We start from the raw sequence: 16,979 nt of genomic DNA on the forward strand, positions 1-16,979 counted from the left end.
TTTCAACTTTGGATCATCATCAAACTTATACCAATGACAACCCTTATGCATAGATGGTCCTAGAAACATGACGTGACATCATCAAGTGATTTATTATCGATTTTTACCTATTTATTGTAGCCCATTGACTTTGTACACGTTTTTGAGGCGTTATTTTTGTACTTAAGTAATCGTTGATCGTCGTCAAACTTGCAGCAAGTACTAACTATAAAACAAAGATAATTAGCTGTTTCAGGCACCGGCCAAAACAGCTATTGTTTTTGTTAATTATTATTATTTTTTTAATTTCTTCTCAAATCCCATTCTATAACATGGGTTTTCGTTCTGAGCAGGACTTCTCCCCTTTTGCAATTTTTGATTGACTTCAAACTTGGCAGGTCTTTGGACAATCATCCAAGGATAGTCCTAGAAGAAATTTGTGATGATGACGTCATCATGCGATTTCTTTTTGAATTTTGAATATTTAATTTTTCCCATTGACGTACATGTATTCAAGCCGTTATTTTCAAACCTTTGCAATGTTTGATCACTTTCAAAGTGATAGCCAACAAAGACCCTGATGCAAGATTTATTGAAAATGAATGACATTATGATGACTTCTTCACCTTATTTTTGTATTGATTTTTGAACATTGTATTCCCCCCCCTAGGTTTTGTACATGTTTTTGACTTGGCATGAAATCTGTAAATTTCAAAGCCTTTTATCTCCTGAAGGACATGTCCTATGTGGTTGAAACCTTGGATCCAAATGGTCATAATGACAGATTTACACCATTAGGTTTGTGCAGTAGATTGATTGTTCAACTTAAGAAAGGGATGCGAAAAAGCCCTTTGTTCTGTTGGCCAACAGAAAGATAACCTCTCATTTTTATATTACTTTTTTTTGGGGGGGCAGTACCTGTGCTATTGTGATGGAAGATATTAATCACTACTAAAGAAAATCTTTTTCGTTTTTTTTTGGGGGGGTATGTGACTGTTAGTCAAATCCAAAGTTGAACTGATGGTAGTCAAGGAGTTGTGATGTTGACCGTCATCTTCTTCCTGAAGGAAGACTGTAACACAAATTGGTTGGGATATTGCAAATTGAGAAACATGTTTAGTTACTTCCACTGGCAGCAGTAAGTGAGTGCAACAGAAAGGGGGCAGTTGACCACAATTAATCAAGCAAAATTCACTCAGTAATTCTGTATTTTGACTGCAAGTGGATATGGAGGAAGGGATAACGTGGATTTTATTCATAAGATTGACATCAATGATACAATTATTAGCTTTCAATATGATATTCGAAAACAAAATGGGGAGTTTGATAAACCTTGAACTCCTGTCGGCCTTGTTTCACCAGTCTCTATGTTTTATTTTATTGTTGACTGTAGACAAGTAGCATGTTAAGGCATCAGAGTGAGCTCAAGGAGTGTTGGCAGCATGTGAAACGCTTTGGTCTACAGGCCTACTTAGACACCAGCAAAACATCTTCAATGGCACCAAGGTAAATGACAAGACTAATGTTGAAAATCTTGTAATTTATCTTGCGTAAAATCTATGAAGTACAAGGTGTTAGTAAGCATAGTTAGGGAATAACACCGTCAGGGTGGGGAACAGGTATGACAATGACGGCCAGGACTAATCAGTGAATGTCAATGAGTAACGCGCCTCCTTGACAATGTACCGCACTGTGGATTCATGAAAAAACCTCATCCTGGAATGTAGTCGACTAGTGTCTGTGACACTGAAACAAGTAGGCCTATGATAATGAACATCCATGCACGATACAAGTAGGCCTGTGACAATGTAATGACCACACTTTCACATGAGTTTACATGTCAAAGAAAGTCTAAGAACTCCATCTCCATTCTTAGTTGACTAATAATTGTAAGGTTTAAGGTGTAGAGATTGTACTTTTTGTTGATGAAAATCCTTTTGCAAGGCAGCTTGGAAGCAACCACCATATTTGGATAATATCATTATGTTCAAGGGGTGATTTTGAATTTGCAAAGTTTTTGTGTTGAGAAAATCCTTTCCTTAGATAAAATTTAACTCCACACCAATCCAGTTTATTTATTTTGTATTTTACACCTTGCCCTATCGTTTGAGTTTACAGTGAGTTTGGCGACTTTCTGTTGGTACATTTTGTTAGCAGCCTTTTGCATTACCCGTTCATGAATGGAGACTCTCAGAACATCTGCAAACACTACACACACAAAATTGGCACCTGTGAACAAATGTGGTGTGCCAAGTGAAATGAACTCTTACACGGTAGTCAGATTACCATTGTGAAAAAGAGAACAACATTTTTGTGTTCACGATAACTACAGCATTCTGGGCAGAAATATTTTACAGACTGACTGAGGCTGTTATGTACTTTCTTTCAAGTAAGATATTTTGGGATTAAATGATTAAATTTCACCAATTGTGTACATCACTTTTATTGTGTGATGGATTTCCAATAATTTTGTCCTAGAATTTTACTAAAGAAGTTGTGACTGGCTTCTCCAAACCCTAACCCCCTAGTGTGTGTGTAAAATCATATTAATATCTGAGGATATGGGACTGTTAGGGATGTCTTGAGAGCATTTTCTCACCCCAATTGGCTTAGAGTTTTGGACTATATCTGACAAAACTGTTACCTGCTTCAGATTCAAAGTAGTATTTACCTGGGATAGACATCCTGAACAGGTTGCAAAGTAGCCAAGATATTTTTGTTAAATGTGTTGTCTTGTACAGGATGTCCCCCAACTGATAGTCCAAAAAGGAATACTGTGGCCAGTTTACTTCTATAATAAACACTGCAGTAGTTTGATGTTTATAACTATTGTAATTTTACTGCAGTCTTTTGCTTTCAGCCTACCCCAAACAGTCACTAAAAATTTGATCAATCGTATTGCGCCCATGATGCATTCTCTGCGTTCTCAGAGGCTAAAGTGGTTTCTGTCGTCCAGCCAGAACCACCTCCCTAATGGGACCCGGCTCAGGATCATGTCCCGGATCATGGTGACTCTCTCCGCTCCGAGCACGGTTCGGCTCTCCCTTCTGCAGGTCTTCAACTTCTCTCTTCCGAGGATGGCGACAATGACTCTTGCTGGCCTGACCCAACCTGAGGGCCGCCTCTGCCTTCTTGATCGTGACATGATCCAAGTTCTTGGGCTCCCATCATCAGACCCTACGCACGGAGTAAGGACACGCTTCGTTCAAGCGTCCCCAGGGTGCTTCTGTCACAGCTCCCTGCAGCTCAGCCTGCTTCAGGCGACCACGACCTGCATTTTGGACATTCTGCTTCTTCCTTAAGGTTCTACGGCTGGATCACCTGCACGTAAGAAGCGTGCACTCTAATCGTCTTCTGCGGGGTTCAAATTCAAATTCAACATCTCGCTCTACACCTAAGGCATCATTTCAAAATTCCTATCGGATGACTATATGACAGGGCCATTTGACCGATAACAGTGACTTGTGGTGAATAACGGAGGGGGTGTTGCTCCACTGAAACTACATAGCCTTGGAAGTAATGCAATAAAAAGGCATTTATCAGTTAGAGTTGGCCACTTGAGAACACTTAACCTGATAGCCAACCAATAATAAATGTATTGGTCGGACCGTTCTGTCCAACACCTACCCAATAAGAATTTTGAAATGGTGCGTAAGCAAGATACATGTATTTCTTCATGTAATTTGATGATGGTGGTCCGCTCTCTCGGAAATGCTGTCCACTTTAGTCAGCCACCTTGAGTCAACCTCAACTCCCCCGGTGACTGCTCCTGACCCAAATCCCCGATGTGAGGATCTCCATTCAGATCCTCACCCAGATTTGTAACTGGCTCCGCTTCCGACTTCCAGCTTCATTTCCGGCTTCACAGCCGGCTCCATCAGTCCATCCAATACATGAACACCCATTCATTTTATTTTTCGCACTTAACCCCTTTGCGGCGGGAATTTCTTTCCAAAAGCCGACTCCAAGAATTCCAGCCTCGCTTGGCCACGAAGGCCACCTGCCAAACCGTGCTCTGCATGCTTTGAATTACACGATGAAAAGACTGATTGTTCGTTGGCATGCGGTCTAGTCACGCTTCCACATTCCCGTTGCCTCTTTTCAAAGTGATGACTATTGTGAAGCTGGTGATTACGATGCAAATTTGGTCTTTTCATCTCTGGGCTACACACAAAGGCCAATTACTATATATACAAGAGCCAGGGTCTGCCTTCTTTCACTGTGTTCGCTCGAGCGTGGGCCGACAATAATAGCTGAAAAGTGGGCTGAGGATCTCAATTTTTACAGCGTGTCTAGCCGCGTCCCGGCGCAAAGGGGTTAACAAATTCATTCAATAACAATTCTTCAACTTACCCGGGTACAACTGCGCTGTGAAAAGGTTTTCAACTTTTGATTTATATTGTACCCAATGTTGGTGTAGATAACAATGTCCCAACCTTGTGCAAATTCTTCCCAATCGTTGGTCAATGTTTGACCAATAGTGATGGAAATTAACCATTAATGTGGCAACTTTAACCAAGATTGGACAAATAACAAATGCCCAACGCTGTTCGACCAATTCTTCTTCTTTACAGTGTGGTGATGTTTCTTATCCAGGCCTAAGCTTCTGCCTTGATCTGTCCACTTTTTGGGGCTTGTGCGCATTACATGTACATGTTTACTCTACCGGACCACCTTACGTCATTTGCTCGTACGGCCCCTATACATGATACGAGTGAATGCGAGTCAGAGTCACACATGCTTAACTGTGACCATGACCCGAACAATAGCTCATAGGCCTACCGCTACAATACGCATCAGACCGCCGGCTAGCACTCAAGACTCCCATGCCGGGGGCCAGCTGGGCGGGAAACAGAGAAATCTGCTACATGGGCATCTCTCTACCATTCTCTGGAATTATCCCGGTGAATAAAATGCGATACAATCAGCCTACTGTGTGTTTATTCTCCCCACAGGTTTTCGGGTCATTTATGCCTGTGGTAGATGCCAACACCCTACTTGCAGACCCAGTGCCCAATTAAGCCCTCTGACGTCTGAAACTTCGGCATCAGGGCACTCAAGCGCGGGAACAATCAACCACGATCTCTGAACAGGCTCCCCTCTATCTGTGACTGATGATTACGCATTTCAATTCAACATCCACGCCTCGGGGATCCGCGTTCACCCAACTTCTCATTGTCACGTATTCTACCCACTCCTTTCATCTAATAATTCCAGGATCTCCAAATATTCTTCTGTTCGGCCTGGCCACGCCCCACATACTATCCTGACATAAGTTCCTTTGTAGTGCAGTCAGCGCACAGCCCCTCCGTTAATGAGCATGTTTGGCAATTCCATTTACACGCGAAAACGATCTCGCGAGTACATGGGAGTTCGCAAGAAAAAACCAGAATACAGTAGTGTCCCTTCAACCTGCCAGGAAATCCATTGCTTCATTCGTGGGTCGAAATGGCTTGGTGAGCTTTGTATTCCAAAGATAAATTATAAAACATGTTGAAATGTATTTAAAAAAAAAAGAATTTCTAAAAAAAATCAAGTGATGATATCATTATGACCTCACCTCAAGTTTCATCTGTAATGCATTATGTATACACACATATAATGTGTCATTCCAATTGAACCTACAGTTTGTAAGATATGACGGCTTAAACTTCACATGTAAATGATTATGATGACGTCACATGATCCATGATGACGTCTTCACAACATCATATTTGGGAAAGACGGTTTTATATTTTATTGTCAAACAAATTTGGGATCCAACATAAGGAAAGTTTTTTTTACGATATCTGTATATTTCTCCTGCTTTCAACAGAACATTCACTAAATGTAGAGTCACTTAAATGCAAAACATTTGCTAATGCCTTTACAGTCTACCCGCTGGTTATGAAAAGAAAGTAAACCACTAAAACTGCTCGGTCACTTGCGCATCTGAAACTCTTCCTGTCGGCAGTCCTGCATATCAACAACTAGACCGAGCACTTACTTGATTTCACCACTGCACTACACAGTAGTTTCAGACTTAGCTAGCAGTTCCAAAATTTATAATGTACAAAGAAGAATGAAATAAAAAAACTCAGTTGGATTTTTTCTTGCAGGTAGCTCTTGAGATGATTTATTTCTTAACTGGGCTCAGAACAGAAATTAGGAACATGTGTTGGATTTATTATTGAAGAAATTTCTCGGAAAGACAATAATTTATGGTGAAAATTGTGCATCTTATTCAAACCTGGCGAAGATACAGCAAAATGTAAGGTCAGCACGTGAGAACTAGGGGAAAGGAACAAGGCTACCAGAGGATGACAGATCTGCGTAGAGAAGAATTACAAAATCCTAATGTATTATAATTGTAAAGTTAAGCAATTCTGCAAATGTACAATCATTGAAAGAGGGGTCACCCTCCTATAAAAATTCCAATGTATGGAAAATAGTACAGTATATATAAAACAGTGTAGGTTTCAGAGGATGGTAGCATGCACTTGAAACACATCTCTCAACCATTGATGACTTTAGTCTACAATACTAAACATGTTCTGTTAAGCAGAAATCTCGTGTTTTAGGGAATCCTTTCATACATCAATATGTTAACACATTATAGTGAAATATAATGCACACGTCGCCCATAATTTCTTACTGTGAATAATAAAATTTACATTAAGCATTGTACCTGCCAGAATATTAGTGAGGGGGAAGATGTACAGCATTCCCTGCTTCTTATCGGCAGCAACGGTATTCCCAATCCCAATCGTTGGTCAATGTTTGACCAATAGTGATGGAAATTAACCATTAATGTGGCAACTTTAACCAAGATTGGACAAATAACAAATGCCCAACGCTGTTCGACCAATTCTTCTTCTTTACAGTGTGGTGATGTTTCTTATCCAGGCCTAAGCTTCTGCCTTGATCTGTCCACTTTTTGGGGCTTGTGCGCATTACATGTACATGTTTACTCTACCGGACCACCTTACGTCATTTGCTCGTACGGCCCCTATACATGATACGAGTGAATGCGAGTCAGAGTCACACATGCTTAACTGTGACCATGACCCGAACAATAGCTCATAGGCCTACCGCTACAATACGCATCAGACCGCCGGCTAGCACTCAAGACTCCCATTCATTGCAATTGACTCATTATTGCTTTACAACAATCAAAATTACATATGAAAGATATCTCAAAATTTCCTCGCCAGAATCTCGTCCCGCATGCCTAAATTATTGTCGGCCACAGCCAACTGTCAGGACTCTGTGCAGCAATAGCTTTTACTTCAGAAAAATGACCAAGGAGGAAAGCAATGGCTATAAACAAAGAAAAACGAAGAGAGAACAGCACTCTGCGTCACTCCTCTCACGACAGCACGTGTAGGAATGGCCATCTTGAATATGGCGCTGCACCACGCCCTAACCCGCACATGCTTGGCAAGGCATTGACAATACACTGTTTGTCCCGGGCTATGTAAGAAAGAAATTCCTATTACATGTGGGGAAGTACATGAACGTAACCAAATGGATTTGCAGTGCGTGAAATTTCGTTTGTTACAATATCAATGTCCTGACTAGAAAGAATCAAGTTGAGTTATCATGAATCTGCTTCACTAGGGATAGAGTGTTGATTAAAATGATGGAAGGGGATAATGGTATTCCAAAGGCAGAGTTGCTGAGAACTGGAATCTATACTGGTAACAGTAGTAGGTTTCAAGATAATTAAGTTTACAGATCATCTGTCAAACTGCAGTGTTTGACTTAGGGCAGGGAATAACGCTGACTTATAACAAACTGTATATGTCTCTTGCATTTCTTTCCCGCTCTGCATCTACGTTTGGTTTCCTTAGTTTTACATATACCCAGAAACTTCAAAGTTTGCTATTCATATTCTGAAAGTTTGGAATATTTTTCACCTGTGTTGAGGGTTTAGTAACAACATGATAGGCTGTATTTAACTTGCAAGCCGGTTTAATGTCACGAGAATAAACTGACCTTTTAATGCAAAGTTTCCACATGAAAACAGAGCGATAATCATGACATGCATGAGGCTTCGGAAGAATAATTGGTGAACAACCTTTGACCTTGCATTTAACAAGTTTGTCCAATGAGGGCGCACTGACAATAACTTAGCTACTACAAGGGCAAAGAGTTCTCTGCTGTAGCGAAGGCAGTGCATACATGGCAGAGGATAGTGACTGCTATGTTTAGTTAGTTCCAACGAGATATTTGTAAATGGTAGTGACCCATCTAGAGCTTTTGAAGTACCCAAATCCTTAGGATCCCCAATGAAATTAATACAAATGTCAACCTCATCAGCACAGGTTGCATGATATAAACATATAGTGGATGCACAGGAGCAGTAATGATCCCTAAAAAGGTTTTTAAAAAAATGAGAACAGAGACAATGTCACTGAAACGTCCAGTCACACCGACACACAAATAAGAAGTACATTTGAAAAATTGAATATTCTCAAATTCTTAGATGTACATGTATATACTCAGCTGAAATACCCTTTTTAGTTATCATTTCCTGTCTGTTGAAATCTATTCCACTTTTGATTTTCAGGTTGGAAGCAGCTTTGTCAGAGATGATGCGTATTCTTAAAGTAATCTTCAAAGCCCGTTATTTCAACGTCAAGTCAAGCCCTGAAGGTGTATCCAAGAAGTATGCAGAAACCATTAAAGAATCCCAACAACTACTGCGGGAGAGCTTGTTTCACTACCAGCAATACTTGAGCATCAAGGCACAGCGCAATATTACCATGACCACCTACTTGGAGGATTTCCCTGGTCTTGTGCATTTTGTCCATGTTGATAGGAAGACAGATCAGATTACAGCACCCTCTTTGGGAACATTAGGTCTATTGAATAAAGAGAATAGGGGCCAGGACTCTGCTGCATTGGTCAAAGAAAAGGTTTGTAAAGCTTTGCAGTCACCACACATTAGCTGCTTTTCTATGAAGGTCAGAACAATTACAGTCATCAAAAATATGGGGTTGGACCTTTTGCATTACATGTACTATTAACCCTTTTGTGAAAGTCACATGTCAAGTAAAGATTTCACAAGGGCAGGCTGTAGTATTACAAATGCCAAGCACATCAAATAGAATGAAAAAATCATATTTTAAGACAATTTTAATATTTAATCAACCAAATGTTTTCACAAACTTTTCGAATTATGGTAGACATGTATATAAGCCAAATTACAGTCACAGGCAGATTAAAGGGTAACAGAAATCGAAAGTATTTATTTTTTATGAAGTATTTCAAAATAACATTGAATACGTAACCAATTTCAAAGACATCATAAAGGTAATGTTTTCCTGATTAACTGTGACCTCCAAATGAATCAAAAGATCCTGCATTTCCCTATCCACAAAAAATCCCCTTTTGGCGGTTCGCGTTCCAAGGCTGATTGGATGACGTCATCCCCAGCACATGCACAGTGTACATGTACATAAGGCACGTGCATGTTAATGGCAGTATCGCATGCTTACAATAGACCATGTTGTGTTTAATGTAGCTTGGCCCACAGGCGAATACTGTCTCAGTTCAAGGTAGAAATTAAAAGACCCAGTCCTAATGTGTATTTCTTAAACTGAGACAGTGTTTGCCTGTGGGCCAAGCTACGTCAAACACAACATGGTCTTTTGCAAGCGTGTGATACTGCATGTATTGTGCATTACGTACTGTACGCGTACACTGTCCATAGATGCGTTCTGGCGTTGACGTCATCCAATCAGCCTGTGGGCGGGGAAACTCGGGATCTTTTTATTCATTTTGGGGTCACAATTAATGGGGTAAACATTAAATTTATGATGTTTTTGAAATGGTCACGTATTTATTAAATTATTCTAAATACTTCACGTGAACTAAATGCTTTCAATTTCTGTTACCCTTTAAAATAGCAGCTGGCATACTTTTCTGCTTTTTGCCAAAATGAGAATGTTGGGAAAATGTTCAACCAAGAATTAAAGCTAAAAGTGTAGTAAGAGAGTTCATGTGAGTCCAGAACATCTCTCATACATACCAAACTGTATCCTCATTTATCACCTATGAATGAAATGTGTCACCACATGGTTAGCTCAAATGGAAAGAAACTGTTCCTGAGGTGGCAGTACGTTTGCATGTGCCACTACTTGACTTTGAGGCACACATAGATTATAGAAAGTTGTAAACCATAGTTGGTTGAAGAGGCAGTTAATATGACATGAGCATGACAATCTTCAATAAAGGTTTTTTATTTTGGTCAGTGAATAAGTCAGTTATTATTAATTGTCAATTTTCTTTATGAAGGTGTGGAGCATAGTTCCCATGATGCATGACTATCTGATGCAGGGCTATTACACTGCAGCAGTAAGACATGGAGATTTCTACTTCACATATTACCTCTACTTTGAAGATGTCACAGTAAGTTTGTTCTGGTTTGCAAAGAAAATATTTTCTTCCCCTTGCATGGGATACAAGTCCATTGCGAGTTCAGCTATGTCTGAATCTTTTTTCTAGGGCTTAGCACATGTACTTCACTGGTTGACGGATGTAGTTGTATTACAGGAAATTGGCTTGGGATATGACCTCTTCTCCGGTCATTATTGGTACCCATGAGGAGTCATATGAATGTCAAGTGTCTTGCCCATGAGCACCTACAATGCAGGTTAAGAAATTCAAGGGGAGTTGAAGCAGGGCTATGAGCTGGCTGGGTAGTTGACATCTGTTCTTTGCTTTAAAGGACAACAGTCTCTGGCCATTGGCCTTTAAGTCTGTTCTGGCATTAATGTATATGTAATGATGGTTATTTTTGTATTTTTAATTCACCTTGTGAAGCACGGTGAAAAAGTGATTCAAAAAATAAAATAAATTCTGTCGAGCCAGTAGTGAATTATGAAAGACTGATGGGAGCTTTGCTGATGATTTTCTTTCAGGGCAAATTAGTAGCAGCTCAGCGGCCAATAAAAATGGAACATACAGACCTTCCTGGTATTCTGACTGGAACCTTTTTCAAGTGAGTAAACTACCGCTATTAAAAATCTCAGTGCAAAAATGGAGGATTTGGAAAAAGTTGTGAAATGCACAAACAATCTTACGATGTCCTTCAGTAAGGTAGATGCAAAATCATCGTGTACATGACTCATGGTGTAATTTCATTTTGCTTATGGAAATCATTGATAAATACCATACATCTATGTGTAGTGCCCTTTCACTTTGCTCCACAGGGTGCAACATGATCTGGATATCTGTACACACAGACATGGCTGACAGGTTCAAACATAAAGCATGCCTTGACTCATCTATTGACATTCAAACATGTTATTGCACCATTTCAACATCAAACTATATATTTTTCTGTTTTCTTACCAAACTTTGAAATTTTTGGCCCAAAATAATACCAGCCACAAGTGGTTAAACTTAGCCGAAGGATGGACTGTTATTCAGTGAGCCAGTTTGGCATTAATCCAACACTGCATGCCCAAAATGAAGTGTGTTCAAGGTCTTTCCCTGTTGGCACAGCCCTGGTCAGAGTCCCATACATGCTTTGCTACCCAGTCACCTTATTTTATTGAGTCTTCTGCTTTCAACCTACCCTAAACAGTCACTAAATATGCAAATTCCGTTGCGTCTGATTCAATTCCCTAAAATTGCTGATCAACCGTAGTGCGCCCTCAAGTCCCATGACGCATAGCGGAATGGCTGCCATGTTTGTTCTTCTTTTCCTTAGCGTGATTCTAAACGGATTTGTCTTTTTGACATCTTCGGGTTTATCAAGTTTCCATTTCGCTCCACACGTTTGTGATATTCTGATCAAACCGTAACGTATTGTAATAAATGTACATTCTATATTTCTGAGTTAATGTGTATATTTTCTTGTTTTGGTGGTATATTTTCTCTCCTCATGTACGCATTTTATAGATTATTGACTCTACGCTATTACTACCAAGCAATACATAGGGTCAACGGGGCGACCCTGGGATTGTTGGGGGTCCACAAGGTGGTGCAAGCGATCTAATACCGCGGTCCCCCTCTTTCCTTGGTATATTTATAGGGTCAATGGAGCGACCCTGGGTTTGGTGGGGTTCACGAGGAAGTACGAGTGTTCCGAATTCTGCGACCTTACACTCCCCTATAGACTGACAGAAGTTGGTCTGCGGAGGATCGAGTGGCATCTAGCTAAACTTGTGATCCCACAGCTAATCCCTGCTGGCAATACCATCTTTGGTTCAGTTCAGGGTTAGCCTACGCCATGCTTCAAGGGCCTGAGCTGCAGTGTGTGCAATATCGATGCTCGACGTAACACCGAAGCATCGCAGTCAACGATAGTGCAGAGTGGCACTGCACTTGGGGTTGAACTTTTACCCCGCTTGCTGGGTCTGGGCACAACATTTCTGCATCCCAGTTCCTAAGCATTCTGAATGGGTGACACGGGCTGACAACAAGCTGCCATGGGCAACACCCGACATCGGCATGGCTCACAAGTCTATGCGCCAGAGGGGCCTCACGCCACCAACGCTAGCTACACCAGCCGCATCACCCCTGATGCCATTGTCTTCAGACACCCTTTCAACCGGGGCACCCAGCTGTGACAAAGATGCTGACACTCCACGGACTAACACAATGCTGCTCCCCAGTGCGGTACCTGCAGAGACAATACCGGGCCATGCGGGCTCACCACCACCCACGCTTGGGACAACAGAGCCCACCGGCCTCCTGCGCCGTCAGGGCTTTCGACCCGCGTCTGTCACTCTGTCTTCCAGATACCTTCTGGGCCTTTATGGGAAGACTGCTTCTACCTCTGCAATTCACCAGCCCTCTCCTGCTGTATCTTAACTGCAGTCTGGGCACGCCTCCGATGCCCCAGCCCAACAGCCGTCGACTGCTGGCTCTACAACCAGTTCTCCCGTATGCAAGAAATGCAAACATTCTAAGCGTAAGAAGTCTCACTCCTCACAGAATGTCAGCGGTCTGCATGCTCTTGGAGAAGCTCTCTTCTATAGCCAGCCCTCTAGAGCCCAATCCTGCTCCCGCGGTGACGGCCCGAGATCCAAACCCTTTGCTGGCGCAACGTAATCCACACCCGGATCCACATCGACACCCAGATCTTCAAGATTCAGCATTCGCATCCAAACCTGCATTCATCGGCGATCTGATCTTCATATAATGGTTTCGTCCCTTCAACTTATCCAGGTTCCAGCACAGACTACAGCTCGCCTCCTGCTCCAGTCCCTGGCCACCCAATAAGACATGATGACATTCCTCCTTCTTCGGATCAACTCCGGATGGAATGGGATACGTCCTCTGAAGATAAGGATATCTCCTATGCAGCCAATCTTAACCCTCCTGAGGCACGGCTCTGTCTTCTTCAGAAGAATATGATCCATATATTAGGCCTGCCTTTTAATCAATCTACAGCTGAGGCCGCTCCACATGCTTCCTTCAAGGGCCACCCCGCTAGGTTGGAGGCATCAACGCCAATTTTTCCTGAACTTCCACTTGACCGCTCATGCGCCGAGATGTTTAAAGTTCTCCCCGGTACCAAACAATGGCGTCCATACCCGCCTAGGGCCTCAACTTATTTCCAGTTTGCTAGGGAGGACTTTGACAACTTTCTCTCTGTCCTTGAGATTCCAACAGAGGCTAAAAATAAACTTTCCTCTGATGCTCACAAGCCTACAGGAAAGTCTCCATTTAAAGACAAGTGTTTCATCGAGTCTACTCTTGCTAAACTCGACAAAGCCTCACAACATGGCCTTCGCTGCATCACATTTTTAGAAATCCTCTCTGAGTATTTGTCCCGAGCGTGTGATAAAGATTCAACAGTTACTCCGGACCAGGCAGCTGTCGCACTTCGAGGACTTGATGAGAATGTCAACTCTGTCTTTGAGCAGTTTGTTCGGATCTCCGTTTTAGCCACGTCTGCATGCAGATCGAATACCTTAGACGCCATGAGCATTCCCGGAGGGAGTCAAGTCAAGACTTCAGGAACTTTTCACAGGGAAGTTCATGAACAGGATGGAGTCTGAAGTTAAGTGCATTGACACAACACGTAAACTTAGATTCTGTGGCCTTCCACTGGTGGCTCCACCTCGCCGTCCTGATGATCGCCGCCTCGACCCTTCAGACCTCCACGTCAGGGCAGTTATATTAAGCTACCCCAGAGGAGTTTCAAGGGAAGAAACACCGAGCCATGCTACCCCTGACCTCCTGGGGGTAGGCGTTGCTTACTATTCAGATTTGCCTCCTCCTGCCGATCTCAGACCCGTCGGAGGGCAACTCTTTGCCGGGTCTTCGGAGAAAGTCACATTGGACAGCTAAGTGCTCGCGACCATTCGTTACGGGTACGCCCTTGAATTCACGAGCACCCCTCCGTTTGTACTTATCCTCCATCCGACTTCAGTTCCTCCTGGCAAAAACAAACGACAGGCGCTGCTGTCCGAGATTTACTCTCTCCTTCCGAAACTTGCTATCCGCCCGGTTCCCAAATCTCAAGCAAACAAGGGCTTCATTTCAACATTCTGTCCCCTTCGGCCTCTCCACCTAACCGAGGGTGTTCTTGAGGGTTGAAAAGATCGTCGCCGCTCACCTTCAAAAGCGGGACATCTTGCTGTTCCAGTACCTGGACGACTGGCTGATCGTCGGCAGATTGTTCAACAAAGCAGAGGTTTCTACCCACCTCACTTGTGACATCACAAATCGACGGCTCAAATCTCACCCCAATGCAATACCCAACGTATCTAGAGGCATCTATCGACCTCCAACAAGACATAATACAACCAAACGCATCAACAATCTTCTTGACTGTGTGAAAGTCTTCTCTACCAAGCAGTCTTCTCCGGCCTGCATCTGGCTCCATCTCCTTGGCTTGATGGCCAGCATGGTGGATCTCATTTCCCTCTGGCAGCTGTACATGCACCCACTACAACTTCATCTCTTAGCGCTCTATAGGCCAAAATGGGGCTAAATCAATCTCCAGGTCCCCATATCAGACATCATCCGCCACCATCTTCAGTGGTGGTTAGTGAAGGAGCACCTCTCTCTCGGAGTTTCCTTACCCAAGGTAAACCCGGAAATAACTATAACCTTGGACACTTCTCATCTGGGCTGGGGAGCCTCCCTACCGCCACTTCAAGCATCGGGAACATGGGACCTCCAGCTCCAAGTTAGTCACATCAATATACTGGAACTTCAGGCCGTATTCAATGCACTGAAGGCTTGCCGTTCAAGCATCATAGGCAAATGAGTCCCCATCCGCCCGGACCATTCCACAGTGGTGTCATACATCAATCGCCAGGGAGGCGCACATTCTTCCTGATGAGACAGATATTCCTTTGGGCCCAGGATTATGGCATCGACCTCCAGGTGACTCACATTCCTGGTGTCGACAACTCCATAGCAGATGCTCTCTCTCGGGGAAAGGTTCATCCCAATGAGTGGACTCTGCACACCAGTGTAGTCGAACAGATCTTCACCAAAGTAGAAAAACCCTATCGTCGATCTTTTTGCCTCGGCGGAGAATGCCCAACTGCCAGTATTCTGCACCAGAATTTACTACCCGCTAGCCTGGGCAACGAACACTCTTCAAATCAATCGGGAAGGGATGTTGGCTTATGCTTTCCCTCCAATATCCCTAATACCGGCAGCTCTCTCCAAGATCGAAAGGGAACACTGCTGTGTCCTTCCCATCGCCCCCTTCTGGCCACGCCAGCCGTGGTTCCTGCATCTGACCAGACTTCTCGTCCGGGTACTGGTGATCCTTCCTGACAGACCGGATCTGCTACATCAGCCGAAGTCAAGCATGCTTCACCCTCACCTGACGTCACTACACCTGACCTGTTGGCTGTTGTCAAACAGTCCTTCAGATCAGCAGGACTTTCTGATGAAGCTGCCGAAATGGCCTCAAAGAGTCGACACCAGTCTACACACAGCATCTATGACTCCAGATTATGAAATTTTCTTCGAAGTGTTCAGGGCCTGATCTTTCTCTGACTGAGGTTTCTGTGACCCCTGTAGCTGACTTCTTCATGCACCTGTTCAAATCAGATCTCCAGGTTTCAACTGTCTGTAACTACCGGTCAGCCATTGCAGCTATACACGATGGGTTCCCAGATGGTTTGACTGTGTCCAACAATACTGCTCTTAAACATCTACTCCGGGGGATGTTTCTTGAGCATCCCCAACTAAGAGACCAATTCCTTCATGGGACTTGTCAGCTGTCCTCCATTTACTTACTGGTCCTCCCCTTGAGCCTCTCAGCGACACATCGTTGATCAACTTATTGGTGAAACTGGCATTCCTGCTGGCAGTTACTACCTCACGGCGCGGCAGTGAACTGAAGGCATTTTCCATCACAGATGGCCACATCGTCTCATCCCAATGCTTAGGTTTCTCACCAAGAACCAGTCAGTTTCCTTCCATCCTCCAGACATTACCAAACACACTGGGACTCCCGATGACAAACCATGGTGCCCAGTGCGGACTCTTAAATGGTACTTAGCCAAAACTAGAAAACTCAGGGGTACCACTTGCAAGCTTTTCATCACCACAGTAAAACCTCACTGAGCTGCAACCAGAGACACTATAGCCAGATGGGCAGTTTCGGCTATCAACTTTGCCAACCAAGATTGGCCAAACTCTGTGGACAATAAAACACTACGCCTCATCAGGGCTCATGATATCCGAGCAGTTTGCACATCATAGACCTACTTCAGGGGCGTACCTATATAGGAAATACGCAAGACAGCATGCTGGAAGACCCCATCTACTTTCACCACATGCTACCTCACCAATGTTCTACAAAAGGACTCCACGCATGGCAGAACGGTCCTAACATTGGCCACATCGATTCCGAAGGGTTCCTCATCAAAGCGGCCAACCACTGCAACGACATAACAACTCCATTACTTGGTGGATCCACAATAAAGTTTGGACAATTTCATACTCCTCTGGCACTCTCATTATGTAGTGCATCCTCGCCATACCCCTCTCCAAGGGCTCGGTGCTACTCTGCATATCTAGCAACTATT

General features: G+C 43.3%; 1 protein-coding gene across 3 annotated transcripts in view; it reads left to right on the forward strand.

Annotated features, from left to right (window-relative positions):
* hps1 (HPS1 biogenesis of lysosomal organelles complex 3 subunit 1) overlaps positions 1-16,979 on the forward strand; it is a 103,271-nt gene that overhangs the window by 62,516 nt on the left and 23,776 nt on the right. For all 3 annotated transcript variants that reach the window (XM_022254424.2, XM_022254423.2, XM_022254425.2), the window contains 4 exons: positions 1,373-1,485; positions 8,531-8,879; positions 10,261-10,374; positions 10,887-10,966. In XM_022254424.2, coding sequence (XP_022110116.2) covers positions 1,373-1,485; positions 8,531-8,879; positions 10,261-10,374; positions 10,887-10,966 — 656 coding nt within the window. The remainder of the gene's footprint in view (positions 1-1,372; positions 1,486-8,530; positions 8,880-10,260; positions 10,375-10,886; positions 10,967-16,979) is intronic.

This window comes from Acanthaster planci, linkage group LG13 (assembly GCF_054643075.1).
Source record: "Acanthaster planci isolate LZ-2023a linkage group LG13, COTS_SCS, whole genome shotgun sequence".
NCBI classification, from domain to species: domain Eukaryota; kingdom Metazoa; phylum Echinodermata; class Asteroidea; order Valvatida; family Acanthasteridae; genus Acanthaster; species Acanthaster planci.